The sequence below is a fragment of the Stegodyphus dumicola genome, chromosome X1, assembly GCF_044657685.1.
Source record: "Stegodyphus dumicola isolate Sdum_Otavi_A_Nest chromosome X1, ASM4465768v1".
In the NCBI taxonomy this organism is placed as follows: domain Eukaryota; kingdom Metazoa; phylum Arthropoda; class Arachnida; order Araneae; family Eresidae; genus Stegodyphus; species Stegodyphus dumicola.
This window is the reverse complement of record NC_140780.1, coordinates 157,847,199-157,870,411: the sequence shown is the minus strand read 5'-3', so window position 1 is coordinate 157,870,411 and position 23,213 is coordinate 157,847,199. Positions and strand designations below refer to the sequence as shown.

General features: G+C 31.5%; 1 protein-coding gene across 1 annotated transcript; it reads left to right on the top strand.

Annotated features, from left to right (window-relative positions):
• The first annotated feature begins 1,202 nt into the window (after positions 1 to 1,202).
• Positions 1,203 to 22,270, top strand: LOC118182078 (protein anon-73B1). The gene is made up of 3 exons (XM_035351359.2): positions 1,203 to 1,360; positions 18,031 to 18,178; positions 22,091 to 22,270. Exons 1-2 carry the CDS (start codon positions 1,217 to 1,219, stop codon positions 18,151 to 18,153), a joined length of 267 nt encoding a protein of 88 aa, XP_035207250.1. The 5' UTR covers positions 1,203 to 1,216; the 3' UTR covers positions 18,154 to 18,178; positions 22,091 to 22,270.
• The last annotated feature ends 943 nt before the right edge of the window (positions 22,271 to 23,213 follow it).

The following is a 23,213-nucleotide window of genomic DNA, read 5'->3' as shown; positions in this document are numbered from 1 at the left end:
TATTTATTTATTTATTTATTCATCTTTCCTGATTGCCTTCCATAGAGCTCCAGCACTTCTAATTTTAAAAATTAAGTCCTGACTACAACCAATGATTGCGAAAATAAAAGTCAAGTAACTTATTTAGTAATAATTAAATAAAATAAAAGTCAAAGCTTTTATTTTCGCCTTACTTGGCTTTTATTATATATATATCAAGCAAAGTATGTGTGTGTGTGTAATTTACATTTAATTATAATTTATTTGATATATATATACATATTTACGTTTGGTAGTATTACCGATTGCAATAAAAAGGGAGGTGCACATCTAGATGTTATCACGGACCCATATACAAAATTTCAACGTTCTATAACTAACCGTTTTTGAGTTATGCAAAATGCATATATACGTACTTACACACCACGAAAAAAATCCCTTTCAAGTATCAACGTAAAGTCATAATCATTAGTCATAAGTATCAGCTTAGAGTAAATGGGATTACATTTAACAATAAGTTTTTTTGAAAAAAAAAAAAAAAAAGAGAGAGAGAGAGAGAGAGTCTTTCATTGTGTTCGTACGTACAGGCGTCAGCCCAAAAAATAATTCACATGGATTCCGTAATCGTCAAAAACGGATATTTCCGTTAAAATATGATACCCAAACGTTTTCTCGATTGCAATAATTACTACCATTTTATTTGATACAAGGAAGTAAAGAACCTATATTAACCTACATATTCTTATATAAACAATACCTAAGTGCAGTATATAAATATTTCAAATCAATAAAATCTGACTATGGCACGCTCAAGGGAAAAAAAAAAAAAAAAAGATGAATTATCTAAATTTTCAAATTACAAACATAAATAGCAATAGTAAAAAGCAAATACAAAATAACGCTTCACGCTATCAAAATTGCTCATTTTCTTAAATATCAACAACTAAATAGTATTTCAACTAAAACACATAATGTAAACAAGAGTTTGCCCGATGCCCAAAAAAATTCAAAACTATCTATGAAAAATATGAGCGCATTGTGATGCAACCGTATCATTCGTATTCGAACAGCAACCGCATCATTCGTATTCGCATAGAAACCGCATCATTCGTACTCGAACAAACCGCATCGTACGACAGATGCGAGTAACGAACAGATGCGAGTAACGAAATGAATTTGTGAGTACCGAATCGGTACTTCGAGTCAACCGATGTACCCGTTACTCAGTAACGAATACATGCGGTTTGCTCCAGCTCTAGTTGATATAGCAATGGCGGATATTGTGGATGAGTTATTACGCTACGGACTTTTCTTCGGTGCTATATTTCAACTGGTGTGTATTGCAGCAGTTGTCTTTATTCCTCCTAAAGAAGAAGGTCGGGTAAGTTGATTTTCAAATCTGTATTGAGGAATGCTTTGTAGAAAAGTTCCATCGATGTATTAAAATTTCCAAACGGTTTTTCGAAGTTTGAAGTTAGTTTCTATTCAATTAGCTTACCCTATACTTTAACTAACGTTTTTGACAGCGTCATGTTAGTTGCAGTTCTATGGTACCACGGTGATTCTCAAAAGTGTCCGTTCACTTTAAGAATTTAAATGCTAATGTGATGTAGCTCGGCACTGAATTCGAATCAGAAGGCCGGTATTATTTCATATCATCTCCATGCGATTTTGAATAAAACAAAACTCCTTTTTTTTTTTAAATTTTTTTTATTATATATATATATATATATATATATACATAAAGATGATAGTGTCGGGGACGGTTACTCGAGTTTTACAGGATTTCTCTACAGTAATTAATTTTTACTCCAAATTGAATTGACTAAAATGCTTCATGAGAATAAGTTCTTTGAGTAGCAACTATTCGCGGAAAATTTTGGCCTGACTAGAATTGCCGGTTTGGCTTTAACTTATAACTCGAGTAAAGACGAAACACTTTCATATTTACGTATTTTTATCAATTATTGTTCATTGAACGGGAGTTGGTTTGTTCCCCTTGAAAAGTCAACTAATTTCCGGTCAATGACAATAATTACATGTTTTAATTTTTCCTTTTACAATTGTAATATTATTCTTCGTGATGATTTAACTCCAGTCCCCGTTAAAACATTATTAACATTTTGCTTTCAAATTACTTCAAAACATCTTTCAAAATATAACTTACCAGTATGGATGCACACTATTAAAATAATTCTACTTTAATTAAACTTAGGAGATAATATAATCAATTAATCTTTCAAAATATAACTTACCAATATGGATGCACACTTTTAAAATAATTCTACTTTAATTACACTTAGGAGATAATATAATCAATTAATCAATACTGTTTAGGAAATAAATTATTATATATATATATACTGGAGGAATACTTTAATGGAGGATGGAAGATATCATACAAAGTACTAGCTATAGTACTACAGTATTTACTAATATGGTCTAGATTTCTTTAAAGTGTACGAAGACTTTTGTGTTACATTTTTGTAATTGGTTTTTCTCAAATTTTTTTTTTTATGCTCATAAAATAACTAATGTATTTTTGTTAAGTGAAATTCATAGATATTATTAAACAATTCTCATTCTCAAATATTAAATACTTTTCATGAAGAAAATGTAATAATCAGAGCATTATATGCTTTTATTTTTCTTTGAAGAAAAACTAGTGATTAATACCATGCTTGGAAACAATAATGACTTGAGAAAATTTTCACCTAATAAATGTATTTTATAAATTAAAAACCTGCTAGTGGTTGAATAATTAGATTCCTGAAAACTGATTGCTATATCATTGTTGCTGTTCCCTGCGATGCTGAAACATGAAATTTTCCAGTTTTTTCCTGATATGTAAAGCAGATCCTGCATTATGTATAATGTTGTTACCTTCTTTCATGGAACTCATTCTGTATTTTTGAAAGTAAGCAGACCTTAGTCAGATACATATATTCTTGAGTAATAATAAGTGCATTGATCATTATAAACTGTTGAATATTAAAATTGCAACTTGTCTAAAGAATGAAAGATTACAGAAATGTATTTATTTTCTATCAGTTTATAATGCAAAGATGAAGGTTAAAATTTCTGGAAGTGGGAAAATACAGAATGTTCGGAAATCAGTGTTGCTTATAACCACTATGAGCAGCAGTATCTGCTGATACATGGCTAGCATAGAGTGGGATAGGCTTCAAATAGCAGAGTATAGCAGTGCGGGCATCAGTTCTTCCCGAGGTTTCATCTGTTGAAGTCGCTGGTGATCTTTATTGTTTCAATATATTCAGTGACTATAGATCAAGCTAGTTCATTTAGTGAAAGATCTGATGCATGCACTAGGCAAGCTGCAAATGAAATATACTATTTATAGTGGAAATGTTAGATGTATCGTGATGCACAATCGTAATTACAGGTGACAGGTTGTGCAGTGGAAACCCTGTATATAACCCACTTCTCATCTTTTGTCACAATTTGTGTCAAGAATGGGTTGTTTTTGTACTAGGAAACAGAGGTGGCAATTCGGTCATCCCGTTGATTAGCTGTCAGGTTATGTGGAGCCCAATGATCCAACTTTCTTGTAAAACCCAACTTAACCACCTGTCTCTTGACCATTGTAGGTCTCCGCTAATTCTTACACAATTGTTCTGTATTGGCTTGGTCAATATCGTATACTCCTTCTCGCTTTTCATGTTACACCTTCTGAGATTTTTTTTTGAGATGATTAACTAAGCAAGACATGATGCATTTATATGTGAGGCATCCACACAGGGGTGTAGCTAGAGTTTTCACCTCCTGGAGACAACTGAAGAATTTGCACCCTTTTCTGTGTGTCAAGAATGGAAAACATTTCATTAAAAAATTTCGTAGCATCAATTTGGCGCCTCTTGAATGCTGCCCCCGGGGGCAAATGTGCCTCCTTGCTCCACCCTAGCTATGCCACGACATCGACACGTTTGATTGGCTGACAGTTTTCATCATTACAATGTCATGTGTGATGTGCCATTGCAAATTTGCACATCCAAAAACGGGTAGAACTTTTGCACTCACCCAATAGACAACCCACGACATTGTCGAAATGTATTTGTTTATCTGGCAATCCAGATATGCATGTGTGCAGCTTTCTTGTATTGACAGTTCTCATCGGCAGTGCTTAATTTCTAAAATTAGAAGTGCGCCGGAGCTTTATGGAAGACTGTGAGGAAGGGGGGAAAAATAAATAAAATAGCTTAAAATTAAAATATTTAAATAATAAATTTAAATTCAGATTAATGTTAATTTAATTAATTCATCATATTTAATTAGTTATATTAAGAAAAATATAAAAAGAAATATAATAAATTATTAAATTCATTTTAAATAGAAGAAAAAAGTATTGGTTAATCTTTGGATTATGGTAACTTAACGATTTTTTGGCGAAAATTTGGCGACGAACCCTGCTACAGCAACCTACTAGTTTTTTTTTTTTTTTTTTTTTTGATGCCATTTTGTTTTCACGAAGTAAAGGCATGGTTTTTTTTTGTTTTTTACTCAACATTTTTCCCAACAATTCTGTTATTTTTCTTAAGCAGAAACAGATTGTTGTGTACATGCGAGAACAATAGTGTATGCAGTGTCAAATTTGTGTAATTACCTGATTTGTTTTTTAAGCGAAAAGAAATTGTTGTGTATATGGAGAGAACAACAATGCTCACAGTGCCAACAATGGCGTAAATTAGGGTATGCAAGGAATGCAGTCGCATAGGGGCCCGAAGGCTTAAGGGGCCCATGAATGTCCTGCTGAACTACATTTACATATTTAAACTTAAAACACATACAAAAATCATGTATTTGAGTAGTTTAGTGTACCAAAAAGTTGTCTTAAAAGAAAGGGGGGAAAACTTTACCATGCATATTTTCTACAAAAATTGCATGTTCAAATAGTTTTCTTTATGAAATTTATGATAAATATGTTTTATATTTAACAAATGTATCATTTACATTATAAAAGTTCTTATTTATGACATATATTATTGCATAAGTCATGTTCGTAAGCTCAGTCGATCACAGAGCGCTATATATTAGTGTAACTTCTTTTTTTATACATTTACCTATCATGGTGTCTGTCAGTTTATAACATAACCAGTTATTTACTAGCTTGCTAAATTAAGTGAAAAAAACTTGGATTGGCACAGATTTTATATAGAAACTCTAAATATACTTGCATGTAAAACCTACTGGATTTTATTTAAAAGTCTCCGCAAAGCTAGACTTTCTTCCCCCCTTTTGTTAAGCACAGTAAATTTACTTGGGGGGGGGGCAAGAACATTTTTTGCACTGGTGCCCAAGAGTTCTAGCTACGCCACTGCGAAGTGGTATGTGCAGTTCTCTGTTTTTTGAAGCTAAAACAGATCACTATGTACATAAGGACAGCAGCACAAAAAAATTATGCATGAATTTTGTATTTTTAATTTTTTCAATTTGTTGCTGTTTTATATAAGTCTTAGTGTGCCACAATTTTTTAAAATGGCTCTTGCCTTTCATGTCTTATCTTAACAAAAAATTATTCACCTATGTTGGCAACTTGGTAAAAATATATTTACGGGTACCCCTTGGTGAAACTTTGTGATTTTTGGCGGTACATGGATACCAAGTTTGTGCAGTTCTTTGACATGTTATTTTGGCTTGTGTAGCACTGATTTTTGTGCTAAAAATTGCCACTACACAAAGCCAAAATAACAAGACAAAGAATAGCACAAACTCTGTATCCACGTACACATTGACCTATTCCCGCATAAAAAAAATCCAAGAAGTGCACAAAAATGGCAATGTGCACTCCTTGACTTTATCCATGTGCACATCAAAATATTTTTACTTAAAAAAAAATCAAAGAACTGCACTAACTAGGCTTTGCACACTCCCTTGACTTTGTCATATATACATCGAACTATATTCACTTTAAAAAGTTAAAGGCGCAGCCAACAAAAATATATACAATCTCAATAAACTACATTTTAAATCAAACAATGAAATAACATAAAAAAGGAAATTCTTCTTTGCACTACACAAAGGAAATATCCACTTACATTATTTACAAATTAACACGTCTTCAGTCAAACGAAATTCCTTAACAGCATCCAAAAACTTTGTAAGATTATCTGAATTAGAATCTATATACTGGCATTGCCATATAAATTAACAAAATAACAGTAAAAAATATCCTCCATAACAACATTCGACCGCACACATTTCCGACATTCGACCATACGCATTTCCTTCCAACAAACAGGACACCTAATAAATGGCTACTAAGTAAACTTTCATTTACATACCAGTCAGGTAATGCTCTTTTCTCCTTTCTTTCCAAATTGTACAAGAAGCTTCAAATTAATCTTACTGCATTCCATTTTACCGTCTAAACCATAAAACAAGCAATATACTTCCTAACCAACACACACACCACAATTCCTTACGAATTTAGTGCAATCATGAAACTGATTACATCATAATAGGGTTTCTGTACCATTCAACTACTCAGGCTACCATAAATGAAACAACTTTGCGATGATATGCACATGTGTATGTATCTGTTTGCATATATGTGTGTGTACACACAGAGATACATGTACACTGCTCCAAAAAAAAAATGGGACAGTGTTATATCTCCTGTTCTACTGGGGCGATTCACGAAATTCAAATTGCGTTCTTCATGTCTCGAAAGCGCGACTTAGGATATATATTAGATTTATATATAGCACTATTCTAACATAGGTATTTTGACACAAAATCAGACTTTTTCTGAAATAACATACCATTTTTTTTTACATATTTCGATTCTACGACTCAAATTATGCCAGAATACCAAGTTTTGTAAAAATCGTACGAGTAGTTTTTGAAATATTAGCTCTCAAAATTTTAGCTCCTCAATGCTAATTGAATTTGGCAAATATTTATTTATATCTCTTTTTTTATTAAACTTTTTTGATTTTTTCTCTCACATTTCGAAATTTAGGTTCATTCCAAATAAAATTTACCCATTTTTTGTGTTTTATTTTTTAAATTTCTATTTTTAAATAATTTTTTAAAATTTTTCGAAAAAAATTTTGAATTATAACCTATAAAATTTTTACCATCATCTTAAAGTAGGTATATTTTTAAGCACATCTGCAAAAAATTAGACTTTTTTATTCAAAATTTTCTAAGATATACACAAATTTACATATTTTCGCGTTTTGAAATTTGGCATCTTTTTTTTGAGCGATAATAACGCCAAATGTGGTCTATGGATTTTTGTTACACTGTATTGCCACAGCTATTTTTAACCTTAAATTTCAAGTAAAATTTTACGGAGAATTAATTATATGACGATTTTTCCCTCAATGATGCGTAATAAATATTTATTAATACTATATGAAAAGCTATTTTTTTAAATAAATTTTTTAATATTTTTTAAATTTCTCTCTCTCTTTTTTTTTTTTTTTTAAATAAGAGTAAATTTTTACCTTCGGCGTTTTATCGTCTGCTACTTTACTTCGTTTAAATCGATTTGTCTAAAACTGAGAATTTTCGTTTGATGTTTATTTGAATTTTATGACATTAACTGCACAATTTATTTCTAAACAAACTGATGCTTTTGAAGTGGCTGAAAGAGCGGCTGGTACTATCATCCATATTTTTAAAGCACAGTATATTTTTATAAAAACATAAGATTTAGAATAATCATTTTTATAAAAGTCAAATTATGATATAAATATACAACCCTCTAGAGACTGAATTAATGGAAGTTCAATGGTTATGTAGAAATGATCTGCAGTTACTTAATCGCTGGATAAGTCAGCAGATTCCTTGGACAAGTAAGAATAATTATATAAACGACACCCAACATTCTGAATTCAATTAACAACAAGGATACGATGTTTATTAAATGAATTCAAGAAGTTTTAAAACATAAAAAATACACTCATTTTTTATCCTAAAATGTATTTTTGTGCGTAGCGTATTTTCATTATTCTAATTTAAAATTCTAATAATTCTTAAAATTCTAATTTAGAATGTAATTGTCAAGAACTGATTCTTAATCATCAGTAATATAATAAGTAATTATTACGGTTATTAATAAATCCTTCTTATAAAGTAATTGCAAATATTTCAAAAAACTTTCTGTCTGAATGCAAATATTTTTCTGTGCAAATATTTTTAATTTTATATTAATCAAGATTGCACATGATATTATTTATTTGCACTTCAATTTTAACGTCAGTTCTATGTTCTTTGTAACTAAGTTGCAAATTTTGTAACTAAGTTACAAATCAATTATATTTAATTAAGGATTGGATTGGATTATTTAATTATGGCAAAGCACACGAGGGCTATCTGCCTAAAGGGAGGGATGCCTTCGTGGAGGACTTTCTAAGGGAAACTGGCTCGTATACATGTTACACATCGGGAAAACCACAAAAACACCCATGCAACCAGCCTGTTCGCGGGATTCGAACCTCGGACCGAACTACCAGTGATCAGCGTCTTTACCGCTCGGCCGTTTGTGGGCCTTTATGAAATGGAAGGCGATAACTTTATTTAAAATGATTGTCAGAAATACCAAAATGTTTCGAAAAGTTGGATACTTTTTAATATACTTTCAGAATGCTTAAAGAAAAAGAGAAGAAAAATAAATTTTTTTGTAAAATTTAGTATTTGTAGTTTTTTAATTTAAAACTTTTAATGTTATGATATTTGATTCTTGCGATTTCAAAAATAAAATATTTGACTAAAATATGAATAACATTTTAAGAAACCAAATGTCGGATAAAATTGTGTAAAGCAATGGGCACAATGATAAAACTGTTTAAAGCAGTGTATGCAAGTCATCCTAAGTTAAAATGTCGGTTATACATCTCTCTTATTTATATATATCTTTTCTGAACGGAACATTGAAAGGCGTGTAATACTGTGCTTTACTGTATTTTCTCTTTTAATATAGTATGCAGTTTTCAAACTCATCGTAGTCTGGGTTACAAAGTATTCTTCCGAAAGAAACGCAGTTCAAATAAATAAAATCAAATTCTGGAAAATTGATATTAATAAATATATTTAAAATGCTCAGTTCGAAGGAATAAATAGAAAATTTTAAAACAATTATCTGAAGAGACAATGCAACACAGACAATTAAAATAGAAGTATAAAAATTTAAAAATTACCTAAAATAATAACTATGACAAAAAATATATATAAAGAAAACTATTTGAAAAAAAATAAATGCTGGACCTTTATTTACGCAGTTCAAATAGGTAAATAGAAAATTTTAAAACAGTTATTCGAAAAAAAAAAAAAAGTGCAGCTTAAACAATTAAAATGAAATTCGAAAAAGAAAAAATATACTTAAAATAATAAGTTATAATTAAAAATATAATATAAAGAATATTTTGAAAAAAGGAATGATGGTGACTTTTTTCCTCTCACGGGAAAGGAAACTAGGTTGCCATATATTAAGAAGTTCGCCAAGCGAAGTATTCTTGGCGCAAACTGACAAAAAAGTGCCAACATAAATTTGTGAATTTCTCCGTAAATTTCGCTCCAAATTTTACAAAATTTCATATTTAGGCGTAATTTGAGTCGTAGAATCGAAATATGTAAAAAAAATGGTATATTATTTCAGAAAAAGTCCGATTTTGTGTCAAAATACCTATGTTAGAATAGTGCTATATATAAATCTAATATATATCCTAAGTCGCGCTATCGAGACATGAAGAACGCAATTTGAATTTTGTCAATCGGCCCAGTAGATCGGGAGATATAGGACTGTCCCTCTTTTTTTTTTTTTTTTTTTTTTTTTTTTTTGAGCAGTGTACATTTACATTATACATGCATACATTTCTGGACCTGGTCCCTGTCCCAATAACAGAACAGTGCCAAAGTTTTTAAATTTTTTTTTCTGTTTTGGCACAATATGTTAAATTTTGTTTATGATGTTAGATTCAGTCTTATGATAATTAATTCATTTTTTCTGTTCTTTCTGAATAAATATACTCATTTTTTATTATTTATTTGGTACAACTCTAATATACGCCCTAATTTCACCAAATGTGGCGATATGTGTTCTGCGCTGGTTTTTGGTGCGATTGCGTGTTCTATGGCAACCCTGTTGACTTTGAAAAATCTTTCGCTGGAGCTCATTGGTTCGCCTCTGTGTCTGAGAAGATGGGAGGGAAAGATAAAATGGTAGTTGTTGAATTGAAGTTCGGCAAAAGGAAATATGATTGTGGCTATCCTGTTGAGGGGTAGTGGGTATTTGGAAGTGTGGAAAGAGGGTCTGGGAGATTATTTTTAATGGCAGTGCATGATAGAAGTAGGGATTTGTGATTTTATTTATTTGTGAATCATAGTATAAATTTTCTGGATAGTGTGTCTGGCTGTCATGTAAATACGATAGTGATTACGTGGCGGCATGTTAAAGGCGGTATGAAATTTATATTTCTGCTATTCGAAAATGCATTAATTCATGGTAAGTGCATTTTATTTTATCCTTGTTCTTATTTTGTAGAATGTTATGTTCATTGGTTCTTTAGTATGAATTTCTGTCGTTATTGTTGTTTTTTTAAATTGTTTGAAATTTATTTTAGTTTATTTAGTCTAGACTGTACAATTCGTAGATGTTTTTCAAAGTTGAAACAGAACGCTGTGTCCATGGTATTATTTGAAATTTATTGTTGTTATGTTATTTTATTAGAGCGAGAAGTGTGTACATCGTAGATTCCTTCCTTGCCTAAATTGTGCAATTCGTAGAATTTTTTTAAAGTTTAAACAGGATGCTGTGTACATAGTATTCTTTGAAATTTATTGTTATGTTAATTTATTAAAGCAAGGTGTGCATAGTTTGTAGATTCGTTCGTTGCCTACATTGTGCAATTCGTAGATGTTTTTTTAAGTTAAAACATGTCGCTGTGTACATGGATTCTTGTCAAATATTTTTGGTTAGAAACTTTACGTTTTTGCTATCTAAATTTTTTGTTTTTGTTTCGGATTTTTAGCTAAATTGTGTGTTCAAAACGTAGTTTTCCATGTGCGAAAACCGCGTTTTTGGAGACATTTTAGGCTAAAAGCTCAAAATGTAGACAAAAAATTTAGATAGTAATATGGCAGCGTAAAGTTTCTCACCAAAAATATTTGGCGAGAAATTTGGCGACTTGAGGGCGCATATCAGAGTAGTTCCATTTATTTATTTATTTTTACTATTATGAATTAAAATTTAGGTTACTTTCTGATAATCAGTACTTTACCTCCGCACCACCAGCACCGCCAAAATATCTTAAATCGTTAGCAGCTTTAAAGAACATTTGTGACACTCATTAGTGACTAATTTTCTCCAAGCTAATCTATGAAAGGCTACAGCCATTTTCAAAATAGCTGCATTGAAATAATTTCATACGAAAGCAATCAATCAATCAAATTGGAAAAGCAGAAAAACATAGGTAATAAAACAGCTCTTTAAAAAATATTACCCTCTCCCCTCCCAGTTTTCTTCAGATGTATGCAGTAATCTGTTTTCACTTTAAAAAAAATTCAGGTTATCGCACGGAATCGCCATTGTGCGCTGGCAAAAGCAGATATATGCTATTTGCATGCCTGGGTTGCCACTTACTATTTTGACAACATGCTGCTTTCTCATGAATACTTTTTCATGACTATTTGGTGATGGTGCAGGTAGTCAGAAATTACCATATTTAGTTTAAAAACTCATCCAAACTATCAGATATAAAAGCAGTTCTCATAGCAAGTAAAAAAAAAAAATATCTAAATAGTCAAAAGTCGTTAATCCAGACTCGTCGGGACTTCGGCGGTTCCGGATTATAGATCATCAGTTTAAATCTGGTAAGATGGCATGCAGAAATTATAAAATTAAAAATATGAAACCTTAATTTATGAAATAAAGAACAATTATGATCTAAAGGGTATCAAAATTTACAAAAAAAAAAGCTTAATATTTATTTGTTTACTTTATTAAACATTTCTTTCAATGTAAGTTGTTTAAGTTACTTCATTTTTTATGTGATAATACATTCTCTTTAATTCTATAAACAGACATAATTTCTTGTTCAGTTACAAAGTTCCGCTGTTCAACTCCTATAATTGCTGTGTCTACCGACTAATTTGTCAATCGAAATTTTTTCGTTTTCAATAACCTCTGTCAATTTCTTCGCTATCGGAAGCGAATTACAATGACGAGGAATTTGATTTAAATCATATCAAAGACGGAGTACATCGAGATGAAATACTACATTTAGTAAGGAATTATAGGCCAAATAAAATAAAAACATCTGCCCTGAAGATTTCCAATTCATTGCGCGCTGTGGCAAACAAAGATAAACAAAGTTTAGATAAACAAACGCTAAAGTTTAGATAAACAAAGTATATGCCTTTATCCCTTTTTTGCAGCAATTCCACTTTTTGTTTAATGAACTTTGAAACATACTTTCGCTTTGTAGATCCTTTACATATTAATAAATATGTATCAGAAATTCTATTTGACATAATCGAAAGTTCAAGCTTATTTTTATAAAATTGCTCTAACAGTCTGCAAAAAATAATAAGCCGGATCCAATTCGAAGATTAAGGAACAACGCAATCTGCAACATTAACTGAAATAGATAATTAGATAATTTTAGCTTAGCTTATGCCGTCCGTTATACATTAAACGCGCACTCATAAACGTATTTTGCACACGTGCACAAGCATATTCGCAGCCGTCAAGGTCTTACGCGCGCGTCAAGGTCTTGCGCATGCGTCAACGCGACGCATGCGCAGAAAGTTTGTAGCTTTGAGGTCCGGATTATAGATCATTCCATTTTGTTCAGCTTTGAAATTTATATACTGCTAGTGCCAGGAGTTGACGCCGATTAAATTTTGTGAAAAGCAGCTTGATTTATCGGATAAAACTGTTATAGATTGGAACAATTACATGTGTGAATTATGTGTCTTGGATATGGAGAATAAACCAAGTAAGAGGGTACATGGACCAGATTGCATTGTGGAAACTGATGAAAGTTTGTTAAGCGTAAAAATAATTGTGGTCGAGTATTACCCGAAAAGTGGGTGTTTGGTGGTATATGTAGAGAAACAAAAGATTCATTTTTTGTCACTGTTCCTAATAGAACTGACTCAGCCCTTCTTAATAAAATTATTGAAAACATTGCAGAGAGTAGCACAAATTTATTCTGACAGTTGGAAAGGTTACCAAACAAATAAAATAGAAAAAGAAGGATTTGGTTAGAGTAGACTTTAAGGTACCCCTTGTAATATGGTGAAGTTGTTGTTTCATTTATCACCAAATTGTTTCATTTATGGTAGCCTAAGTAGTTTAATGTTATGGAAACCCTATTGTGATGTAATCGGGTGCATGATTCTGGAAAATTTTGAATCATGGGATGTTTTGTAAGTGCATCTGTGGTGTGTGCTGGTTTTATTGTTTAGACTGTAGAATGGCTGAATGTAGTAAGATTAATTTGAAGTTTCTGTATGATTTGGAACAAAAGGGGAAATGAGCGTTAATTGACTGATGTGTAAATGAAGGTTTACTTAGTAGCCATTATAGTGTCCTGTATGTAGGAAGGATATACGTCTAGTTGAACGTAAACACCGTTTAGATGCATTTGAATGGGTTTGTAGGAAGAAAGGTTCACATGTGGCGACGATATACGGATTCGAGTTCAGATAATTTTAGGATGCTGTTAAGGAATTTTGTCTGCCACAGACTAAAGATGAATGAACTTCTAAATAGGGTAAGTGGATATTTGCTTTTTGTAGTGCTTAAATGTATAACATGTTTTATCCTTTTTTATGTTATTTTATTGTTTAGTTTAAAATGTAGTTTACTGAGATTATGTATTTTTTGTTTGCCTGTATTGTAGAATTGGGTGCTCTTTTGACTTTTTAAGTGAAAATATATCGATGTGTACATGAACAAAGTGAAGGGAATGCGCAGTGCAAGTTTGTGCAATTCTTGGATTTTTTTTAAATAGGTCAACGTGTACATGGATAAAGTCAAGGGCATGTAGCAATGCCATTTTGTGCAATTCAGGGATTTTTTTTAAAAATGAACATAGGTCGTTGTGTACATGGATACCGAGTTTGTGCAATTCTTTGTCTTGTTATTTTGGCTTTGCGTAGCAACGATTTTTGGTGCAAAAATTGCCGTTATGCAAGCCAAAATAATAAGTCAAAGAATTGCACAAACTCGGTACCCATATACTGCCAAAAATCACCAAGTTTCGCCAGTGGGTACTCTAAAATATACTTTTACCGAAGGATTCCTACATGTTAAAGTTAATCATAAATACAGTTTTATTGATCCTGAACAGGAGTTCATACACAAATAGTTGAGAGAATGTGGGGCATTGCTAAATGTAGGACCAAGACACATTGGACAGTGAGACATCATTTAGAATGTTATTTAGCAGAGTTCATATGGCAACAGCATCATGTCAAAGAAAATACAGACTGTTTTGAATCTATGTTAAACTCTATATCGGCCCATTTTCCACTGAAATCCGATTGACTGCTTTGATTTTAAATAAAGTGTTTTAATTTATGATTTGTCACAAAAATTTTAGGTGTAGATTGGCGATAAAATCTGCAGCTGCGGTGGCGTTAATATGTAAGTACTGCCTTTAGATATAAAAATGAAGAAATACAAACAAGGTTTCTACACAGCCCTTGAAGAAATATAGAAATATGATTGCTCTTGCAAAGACACCTCTTTTAGAATGTATAAAAATCTATGCTGAATAGTTAAAAGAAGTAGCCCTAACAGTATCAGCTCATCCTCCTACTCAGTTTGGTGTGGAAAGCCTATTCTCAGCTCTGAAGTTTATCAAATTGGATACAGTCCTCAACCAAAGAAGATCTTGCCGAAGCTGTATTGTTTCTTAGAAATTAGTGCTAATTAATATAAATAATCTGCTATGCCATAATTTTTTTCTGTAGCATCTATTACTTCTTTTATATTAAAAAAACATAAGCTGTAACACATGTGTATATGTTTACATATGTATATGAGGAGGTCAGTCTTTTTCCCTACCGACTCCATAGCCCTGGTTGCAGTGGCATTATATATGGCTAATATATAAATATAAAATAAGTAAAATATAATTTGTTTACTGTCTGATTGTAAAATGTCAATTATGTTCTGAACGTACCATTTCCAAAAACTTTCTTTACTCTTGTGTCATTTGCATTATATTCAGTCTTATATGGTGGAAAGGAATATGTCATTTTTGAAATTTCATATGAATTCTGTAATGTATTGAGTATTAGTCTATAGATTTTGAATTTATCCATTCAAAAGTATGAAATAGTTTATTGCATGTAATTGAAGAAAATGTTCTGTTCAGTAGGAAAATCTCCATTTGGAATAGTTTTCCTTTGAAAAATGATCATTGGCTTTAGCTTATCATCGTTTGCAGCTCAAGCTAATACACATGTAAATGATGTTCTTTCATGCCTTGTCATAAGCATGCAGTTTTTGCACCGGTTTCATCAACAGTTCTGTTTGCAGGAGAGTCAAAAGCTAACTGCATTTCATCCATATTTATTATCTGTGATGGAAAAAGTTTTTGTTTGTCAATAATATCTGTCACATATTTTAGAAAAGATGCTTTTTTTATCCTGCCAGTCCATTTGTAATTGTTGTCCGACTGTTGTTCTAGTTCGCACAGAAATATTTTTTCTTTTCATAAATCTGCTACACCAGCAATGCCGTTCTTTAAAATCATTTATGTTCATTTGTTTTGCCATAAATTTTACTTGTAAGCAAATTTTTACAGTCGAAATTGCCATTTACTTTCCCCGTTGCTTCTTTATCCAGTTAGCAAGGCAATCCCCTAGATTTGGCCACCTTACAGTACCACTTCTTTTGGCTCATTTCTGTTGTGATATATTTTTAAGTTCTTTTTCAGTTCTCCAGTGTTGAATGCATCTCTCGTCCACACTTCAAACTCTCGAGCTACTGCTCTATTTCCAATTTGTTCAGCACATGAGATTACATTAACCTTAAAATCAGCAGTATAGCTTCTGTGCCCTTTAGTGCCATTTCAAAAATTTTCTGCTCCCTTCTTAAAAACTATCCAAGAAAAATTGATTCGTGCTGAAGTGGGAACACATCAGGGTTCGTTATTGCAATGCAGGTGGAGTTGTGTTCACCTTTGAAAAAAATCACAGTAGATTTACTATGGAAAAGGCAGGAGAGGGGAGAGGATGGGTCCTGGAAGATTCATCCAATGGCAGAGAAGAGAGACTATTCAAACTGATTAGAATGCTGATTTCAAAGAGGGAAGAATGTTATTGTTCTGAGATTCCGTTTAGGGTGAATAAGGCACATAGATCCATTCAAAGGAAGGAATATAAACAAATTAAAGTTCGTAGAAAGCAGCTGCTTGGTCTTTTGTGTGGGAATAGCGCCAAATATCATAGGAAATATTTTACACCATACAATGACATCATAGGAAATATATTTTTAAGTGCACCTAAGCACTACTTGGGTAGACATTTAATTTTTAAACATGTAAACGCCGTGGCGTTTCTTCCAGAAATCATGGTACTGTTGGCTTCTAGAACTACGGGATCCTGTATTATTACCACTAGTGAAATTTAAATTTTTTACCATGTTTTTTTAACTGCGATCTGAGCAGACATGCCAGTTTCATTTATGTGTTTCTGCTTCATAATATCATTTACATCTAAAGCAAGACATAGGTGAACAAGCATGGAGATAGTAAATTCCTTTTTTGAATGTTCATTTTTCTGTCCAGCAAAATTTTGTTACAGGTTACACAGTGTCTTAATTATAACTTTTACCAAAATAACTAAATTATAGAATTTTAACTAAGAATTTCAAAAAGTTTATTCATATTCAAAGTTTTATTCAAAATTTTTGACAATATCAGTTTGCTTTTTCGCCCAATTTTGAATATGATTTTGCAGAATGTGCAGATGAGAAGTGTATGAAATTGAATTAACTGTCAGTTAAAGGTGTAATATATGTAAAAGTATGGCTTGTTGTACAAGGGTGTATCAAAATGAAATAATGACAAAGCTGTTGTTTTTTTATATATTTTTAAATCTGAATTGAAGAGTGTTCTTATGAAAAAATTTTACTTAAAAGCTGTAAACTGTTTATTAGTCCAGTACAAAGTGTTATGGTGGAGATATTTTGGCAAGCATAGAGAAATTTGGTAACAGAATAGAAGACAGCAATGACTGTGTATGTGTATGGCTTAGTCTATGGGTTGCTTGAAAATGAAAAACTGATCTTACAAAGGATTTTCCCAGAAATATTTAGGTGACATTCCCGTACTTGCACTACAAAGTATTTTTTTAGAGGATCATTAACTAGATATGGGGCATTCTTCACTCTGTGAGACTTAACGGCATGGCACTGTGAGTCCGCTTGCCCCTTAGAATCATGCACGGAGGCTCAACCTCCGCCCTCGCACCTTAGAAAGAAGGATGCATCGCTTTTGCGACTCCGGTCATTGACTATGATTTGCTACCTACCAGTCCCGCTCGGGCCGCCCGTCACAGAGGGATGTTGCCCAGTGTCCCCGGGTTAGTAGAGCCATAGGCTCTAGGACTTGCCAGACCCCAGGCTAGCCAATAAGTGACCTTTCTGGAACCTCTAGCTTCATGATTTGCATACCCCCATGGCCGAGACTACCTAGGTATAGGTCCTAGCCAGTAGCTTTGCAGAGTTCTCTACGTGGACTCGCAGGGGGAAGGAGAATCATGCAAGTTAGTATATATTTTTATTGATTGGCTCATGTGAGTAAGTAACCTAAATAGAAATTCTTTCAAAATTAATTTCTGCAAATGATCTGGAAAGATAATTTCTTGACTATGAATATTTCTGAAATGAAAGTATACTGATTTTGAGGTCATAACTTGTTTTTGAATTTTGTAAGATTCTCTTTTTACTTCCTTATTGTATTTTAAGGTGACAGTTCCATAATATGGCTGGCTAGAGATATTTCCTTTTTTATTTTTGTTATGTTTGCCTGAAAAGTAAAAAATGCTTTTAATACTTTAACTTCACAGGATGGAGGAGATTCAAGTGATGAAGATATTCTTCCTGATGGTCCAATTCATCAGCCATCTCACAGGCATCATAGTCACCATGTAGGTCGTCGAAGCAGGCAAGAGAAAAAGAAAAGAAGATGAAAATTTTCATCAAAAAACGAAAAGGGTAAAAAAATTGCTTATAAAAGCCTTGTAGTTTGAAACTCTTCCTTATTACAAATCTCAAATTTTTGTCTTATATTAAAATTTTAATACTGTATCTTTAAAAAAGTGTTATTTATAATTTTTCATCTGTTAAACTGAGAGTCTCAGTACCCATTTTTACATTTGCATTTAACAGAAAATAACGATAAAGACTTTTTTCTATCGTAAAGTTAAGATTCATTGAATTCTTAATTTACACAAATGTTAGCTATGATGCTGCTCTTTAAAATGAAACATTTATAATCACATGACTCAAACATTTTAATAGCTGTTTAAAAAATAGATCTCATTCATTGAAACTTAAATAAGAGGTAAACACCTTTCATTTATTTTTCTCTCGCTATAACTATGCGAGATTTTTTATTAATTAAAGTCTGTCAATGCAGCAAATATATAAATTTTTGTTGTATGTGTATTTATTGTATTTTAAATATTTATATGAAGACACCCTTCCTTTAAGCAGGTAATCTGTGTGTGTTTTGCCATAATTTGATAAATAAGTAAATAAAAGAGTCTGCATACATTTTTTTGACAATTCTGCTTTGCTGTGAAAAAAACATTTGTCTGCATAGGAAATTTCTTTTTAACTGCAACCATATTTTTTGTCTAGTACTTGACTGTTTTGTTTTCATGCAGAATTGAGAGTTTTATTTTGATGTAAAATGGCACTTTTAAAGAAGCATTGGATGGAAGGCTATGCTTATGCTCTTTCCAAAGAAAATTATTCTTATGTAGTTATTAAAAAAACACTGTGAAAGCCATGCTTTTTTTAAATTTGAAGCTATGATGGGTAATATTGTAAACAAAAAAAGGTAAAAAAAAAGTCAGAGTTTGGCTTCAAGTAGCAAAATTGTTCCAAATACATATCCAAAGGAAAAAAAGTGTTTCGAATGTTGCAAAGGGTAAAAATCTTTAATGTTAAAAGAAAATATGCTAATTCAATGGCTAGTTGCAAAGTCATTAAAATACTCAGTGTCAACTGTAAACAAAGTGATTAATGCTGACTTGAATCTTAAAAAGACATAACAGCGTGAATTCTCTTTCTCTACGAAATATCGCAGAATGCACTGCAGAATTCTCCCTGAGACATCTGGATAAAAATAGAAAAAATGTTGTCACAATAGATGGTTCTTGGGAGTACTTAAATGACTGCAATAAAAAGAGATCCATTTATTATCATGAAAGGAGGAAAAAATATTAAAACACAGATCAAGGAATTTAAAGAAAGGTTTTATAAGAGATTTATGATTGCTGCTGGTTTTTCGTATAACGGCAAATTAAAAATAAAGAGAGTGAAGAAAAATGTTAAGATCAACTCCACAGATTATCAGGAACATATTTTATACTCAATTTTCAAATATGAAATACCTTCTCTGTATCTACAGTACCATCAATCAGCAGAACTGCATCAAGACAAAGCAAACAGCTACACATTAAAATATACTAATTTCCTGGAAGAAATGTAAAAACAAATGAGTATCAAGGCCATACCCATCACTCATATCCCTACTAAATCTCCTGATGTATGACCCATGGATTTTGTACTTTTATAAAGCAGATTGTCTGAATGTTAACCTACAACTCTTTTTGGACTTCAGAAAGTTGTTCAAGAGAAATGGTATAAAGTACCTCTTCTGATACTACAAAAGACTTTATTGTCTTGGAAATTACACTGTAGACAGTGAGTGAAGAATAAGGGTTATCAAATAGAACAGGGTTGGCTAAACTTCATGTCAGTAAGAGCCGCACGTTTGAATTCAGTAATGTCCGAGAGCCGCATCTAGATTTTCTAAAAGCCACAAGTTCGTATTTACATCATTAGAAGTAGTGGAGGAGGTTTTAAATAGAAAGAAATCCCTGATAACTTTGTAAAAAAGAGTCTAAACTAATTAATTACTTCTTTTTGGACACTGAATTGTTTTAGTTTAACATATTTTATATGCACGAGCCGTACAAATTGCCTGCAAGAACCATATCAGGCTCATGAGCCACACTTTGGCCACCCCTGAAATAGAACTTTTAAAACACAGAAATTTTAGGTAAAATATTTCTGTAAATAGTATGATGATTGCCTAAAAAGTGTATGATTAGTGTCTGTGTTTGCTTATATAGGTAACTCAAAAATCACACTTGATCACATTGTGTGATAATTGTGTAAAGGGAGATGAAACCATTGGAAAATCATCTTTAATAATGTGCAACAATACCATCCAGATACACTTTGTTTTTTCTTGTGGGCTATGAAAAAGCACTTCCACAATCAGTATGAGTGGCGCTGCATCGGTGTTAATGCGATTTCTTCCAGGAGAGTTTCTTTTCTAGATATTTCTGATTTTAAATAGTTGTTTTCTGCACTTTCCTACTGTTAGTAGTAGCAGTGCTGTGTTAAAATTATATCTTTCCAGCCTTTTGGCTTCACAGTCATTTTAGTATGCAATTGTTCATCTTGCAACTGTAATTAATTAGTTGCATGTTTAATGCTATCTTGACTAATGTCAACATTAAACAATTACAGTTTAAAGCTGTCTAATGTTGAACTAATGTTTAAAGCTGTCTTAACTAATGACTTAAGCTGTGGATGACATGCTTCTGAAATGCAGTTGTAAATAAACCTAAATGAATGCAGTTATTCATTTTTGTATATGTATATAGCATTGGGAAAACTCTAAATTTGCTTTTTACGAATAGAGAATGTTTGTTAAGAAGTTCTAATTATATATGGTTAAAAAATATTAATCATGGAGACATCTTTGTTCTATATGTTAGTGTGAACTATAATTTTAATTCTGTAGCATTCTTTAAAAATGTCAAACTAGCTCATCAGATTGATGTATATTGGTAAATATGTTGAGTATTTTAAAGCATTGCAGTCAAACATTAATAGTTTGAATCTTACAAGAACAGAAAGAAATTAGAATTAAAGCATTTATGAGATATTTTAATTTCTGGTAAATTTTCAAGTATTAATGCATACAAAGTTATTTACTTGTAATTCCTATTAATAAAATATGAAATGTTATCAATATTTAATTTTAGCATTTATGCTTTTAAATGAAGAACACAAGCTTTGTCACAGTTTAAATGCAATTGTTTGGTCAAATACTTAATAGAAATGTAATTATAATGTATCTGAGCAAAGATAATTTGTGAATAAAATCTGATGCATAAGGATTGAAGCAAATAATTCAGGATCTGTGTTTAATGCTAAAAAAGATGTACATATTTTAAATGATTTTTTTTCTTCTTTTTTCTCTATCACATTTTTATAATCGTATTCTAACTGATAATTATGTTTCATCATGATTGTCTGATGACGATTTCATATCTGCTACAATTTTGGCATTTTTACACTTCCAAGAAATGAAATTTCAACATTTTAAAGTTTCAACAAAAGGCAGAAATGAGAAAGTTCTAAGATTGGTCATCATATTATTGAAGGCTAAAAGTCTCAGAAATCCTGTATGTCTGTATTGTTCCAGATATTGGATACCTCACCTTTTAGAGCACACAAAAACAAAAAAGAATCATCCTATTGATGTAAAACCTGGGATTAGGGTTAGACAATAGGCTACCGAATGCTGTTCTGTGTTTTTGAGGGGACAATAGATATTCAACAGCTTATTTTCTTGGATACAGGAATTGAAAAGTAGCAATAGTGTCAAACAAAATGCTTCAAGGTAGTTATTTGGAAATAATTGATTTAATGCTGGAAATACGGAAATAATTTCTGTTTGAAAAGTAAAGGTTTGAGATATTGAGATTTGACTTCTTTGATGATGTTGCTGTAAGAATATTTTTAAAAATATTTTTGTGAGTATAGAATTTACATTGTTGCATGGTATATTAATGTAATACTCTTTTTTTTCTGTTACAGATATCCCTTCCTGAATTGAAGCAGTTGAACTTCTAAACATTTAAGGGCATCTGTGTTATTTGAGACATTTTTATATTGTATTTATCATTTTATATATTATCATGTTCATTTTATTGCACATTCTCATTTTTATGTAGATTTCAAATGTTGTCAAAAAAACTAAAAGTTAAGAAAAAAGTCTTTCCATCATTTACATGTCTTTTTCCTCCCTCATTTTAAATTAAAACATACTTTTATTAAACCTTTAGCTAAACCTGTAAGCTACATTTCTCAGCATTGACTGTATCATAAGGCAGGCATGAGGAACGTCCTGATAGGCAACATTAAGTTTGATAGCAGTGCGAAAGGCTGTACAGCTTAATAGAATGAGTATTAATGATTTTATTATAACTAAAGTTTTAAAAAAATTAGATGCGAGTTGCACATAAGGGTGTAAAATTATATTACATATTTTATTAATGAAAATTTATAAAATATGTAATGTAATTTAATGTAACTTTTGTATTAGTCCAGTATTTGGTTCCAGATTCATAATTCATAGTTTATCTTTAAATGAATATCGGATACCTGTGACCTTAAGTGATTTTTAATTTGTGCCATATATGAAAATGCTGATTCACGAAAATAAGCTCTTCCAAAGCAGAAAAGAAAATGGTGTACATGGTCATGGAAGTTCATGTATTCATTTGAATTTTTTTTGTATTTAATTGGGATCTTTTTGGTATCAAAAAGGATATTTTGTATTAGTATTACCTTCTTTCAACTCAGTTAGTTCCATTTGTAGTAACATGAGTGCTTTTGAGACATTGATAAAAGTTTAAAATATACTTCCAATGTAAGAGTATGTTCTTCAGAATCTGAATATCTATTTATTCCTCAGTTAAGGAATCCAAGACAGTTGCATAATTATTGAAGTTTTTGCATTCATTTAAAATCTTTTATATTAGCAGAACTATTCTTCAAATACATCCGAGCTAGAGAGTAGAGTTTTAAAAATGTCGACTTTTGAGAGGCTCAAATTCTGTACCACATATCTTGTATATTTGTTTTTCTGTCATATGAGATAAAAATGCAACATTTCTAAGAGATTTTTATCTGATTATTTGCGTAGTTTTCATTTCTT

Coding starts and splice junctions, on each gene's coding strand:
- LOC118182078 (XM_035351359.2), top strand. CDS start 1,217: ATGCGGTTTGCTCCAGCTCTAGTTGATATAGCAATGGCGGATATTGTG. Junction 1,361..18,030: donor CTCCTAAAGAAGAAGGTCGG/GTAAGTTGATTT, acceptor TTAACTTCACAG/GATGGAGGAGATTCAAGTGA.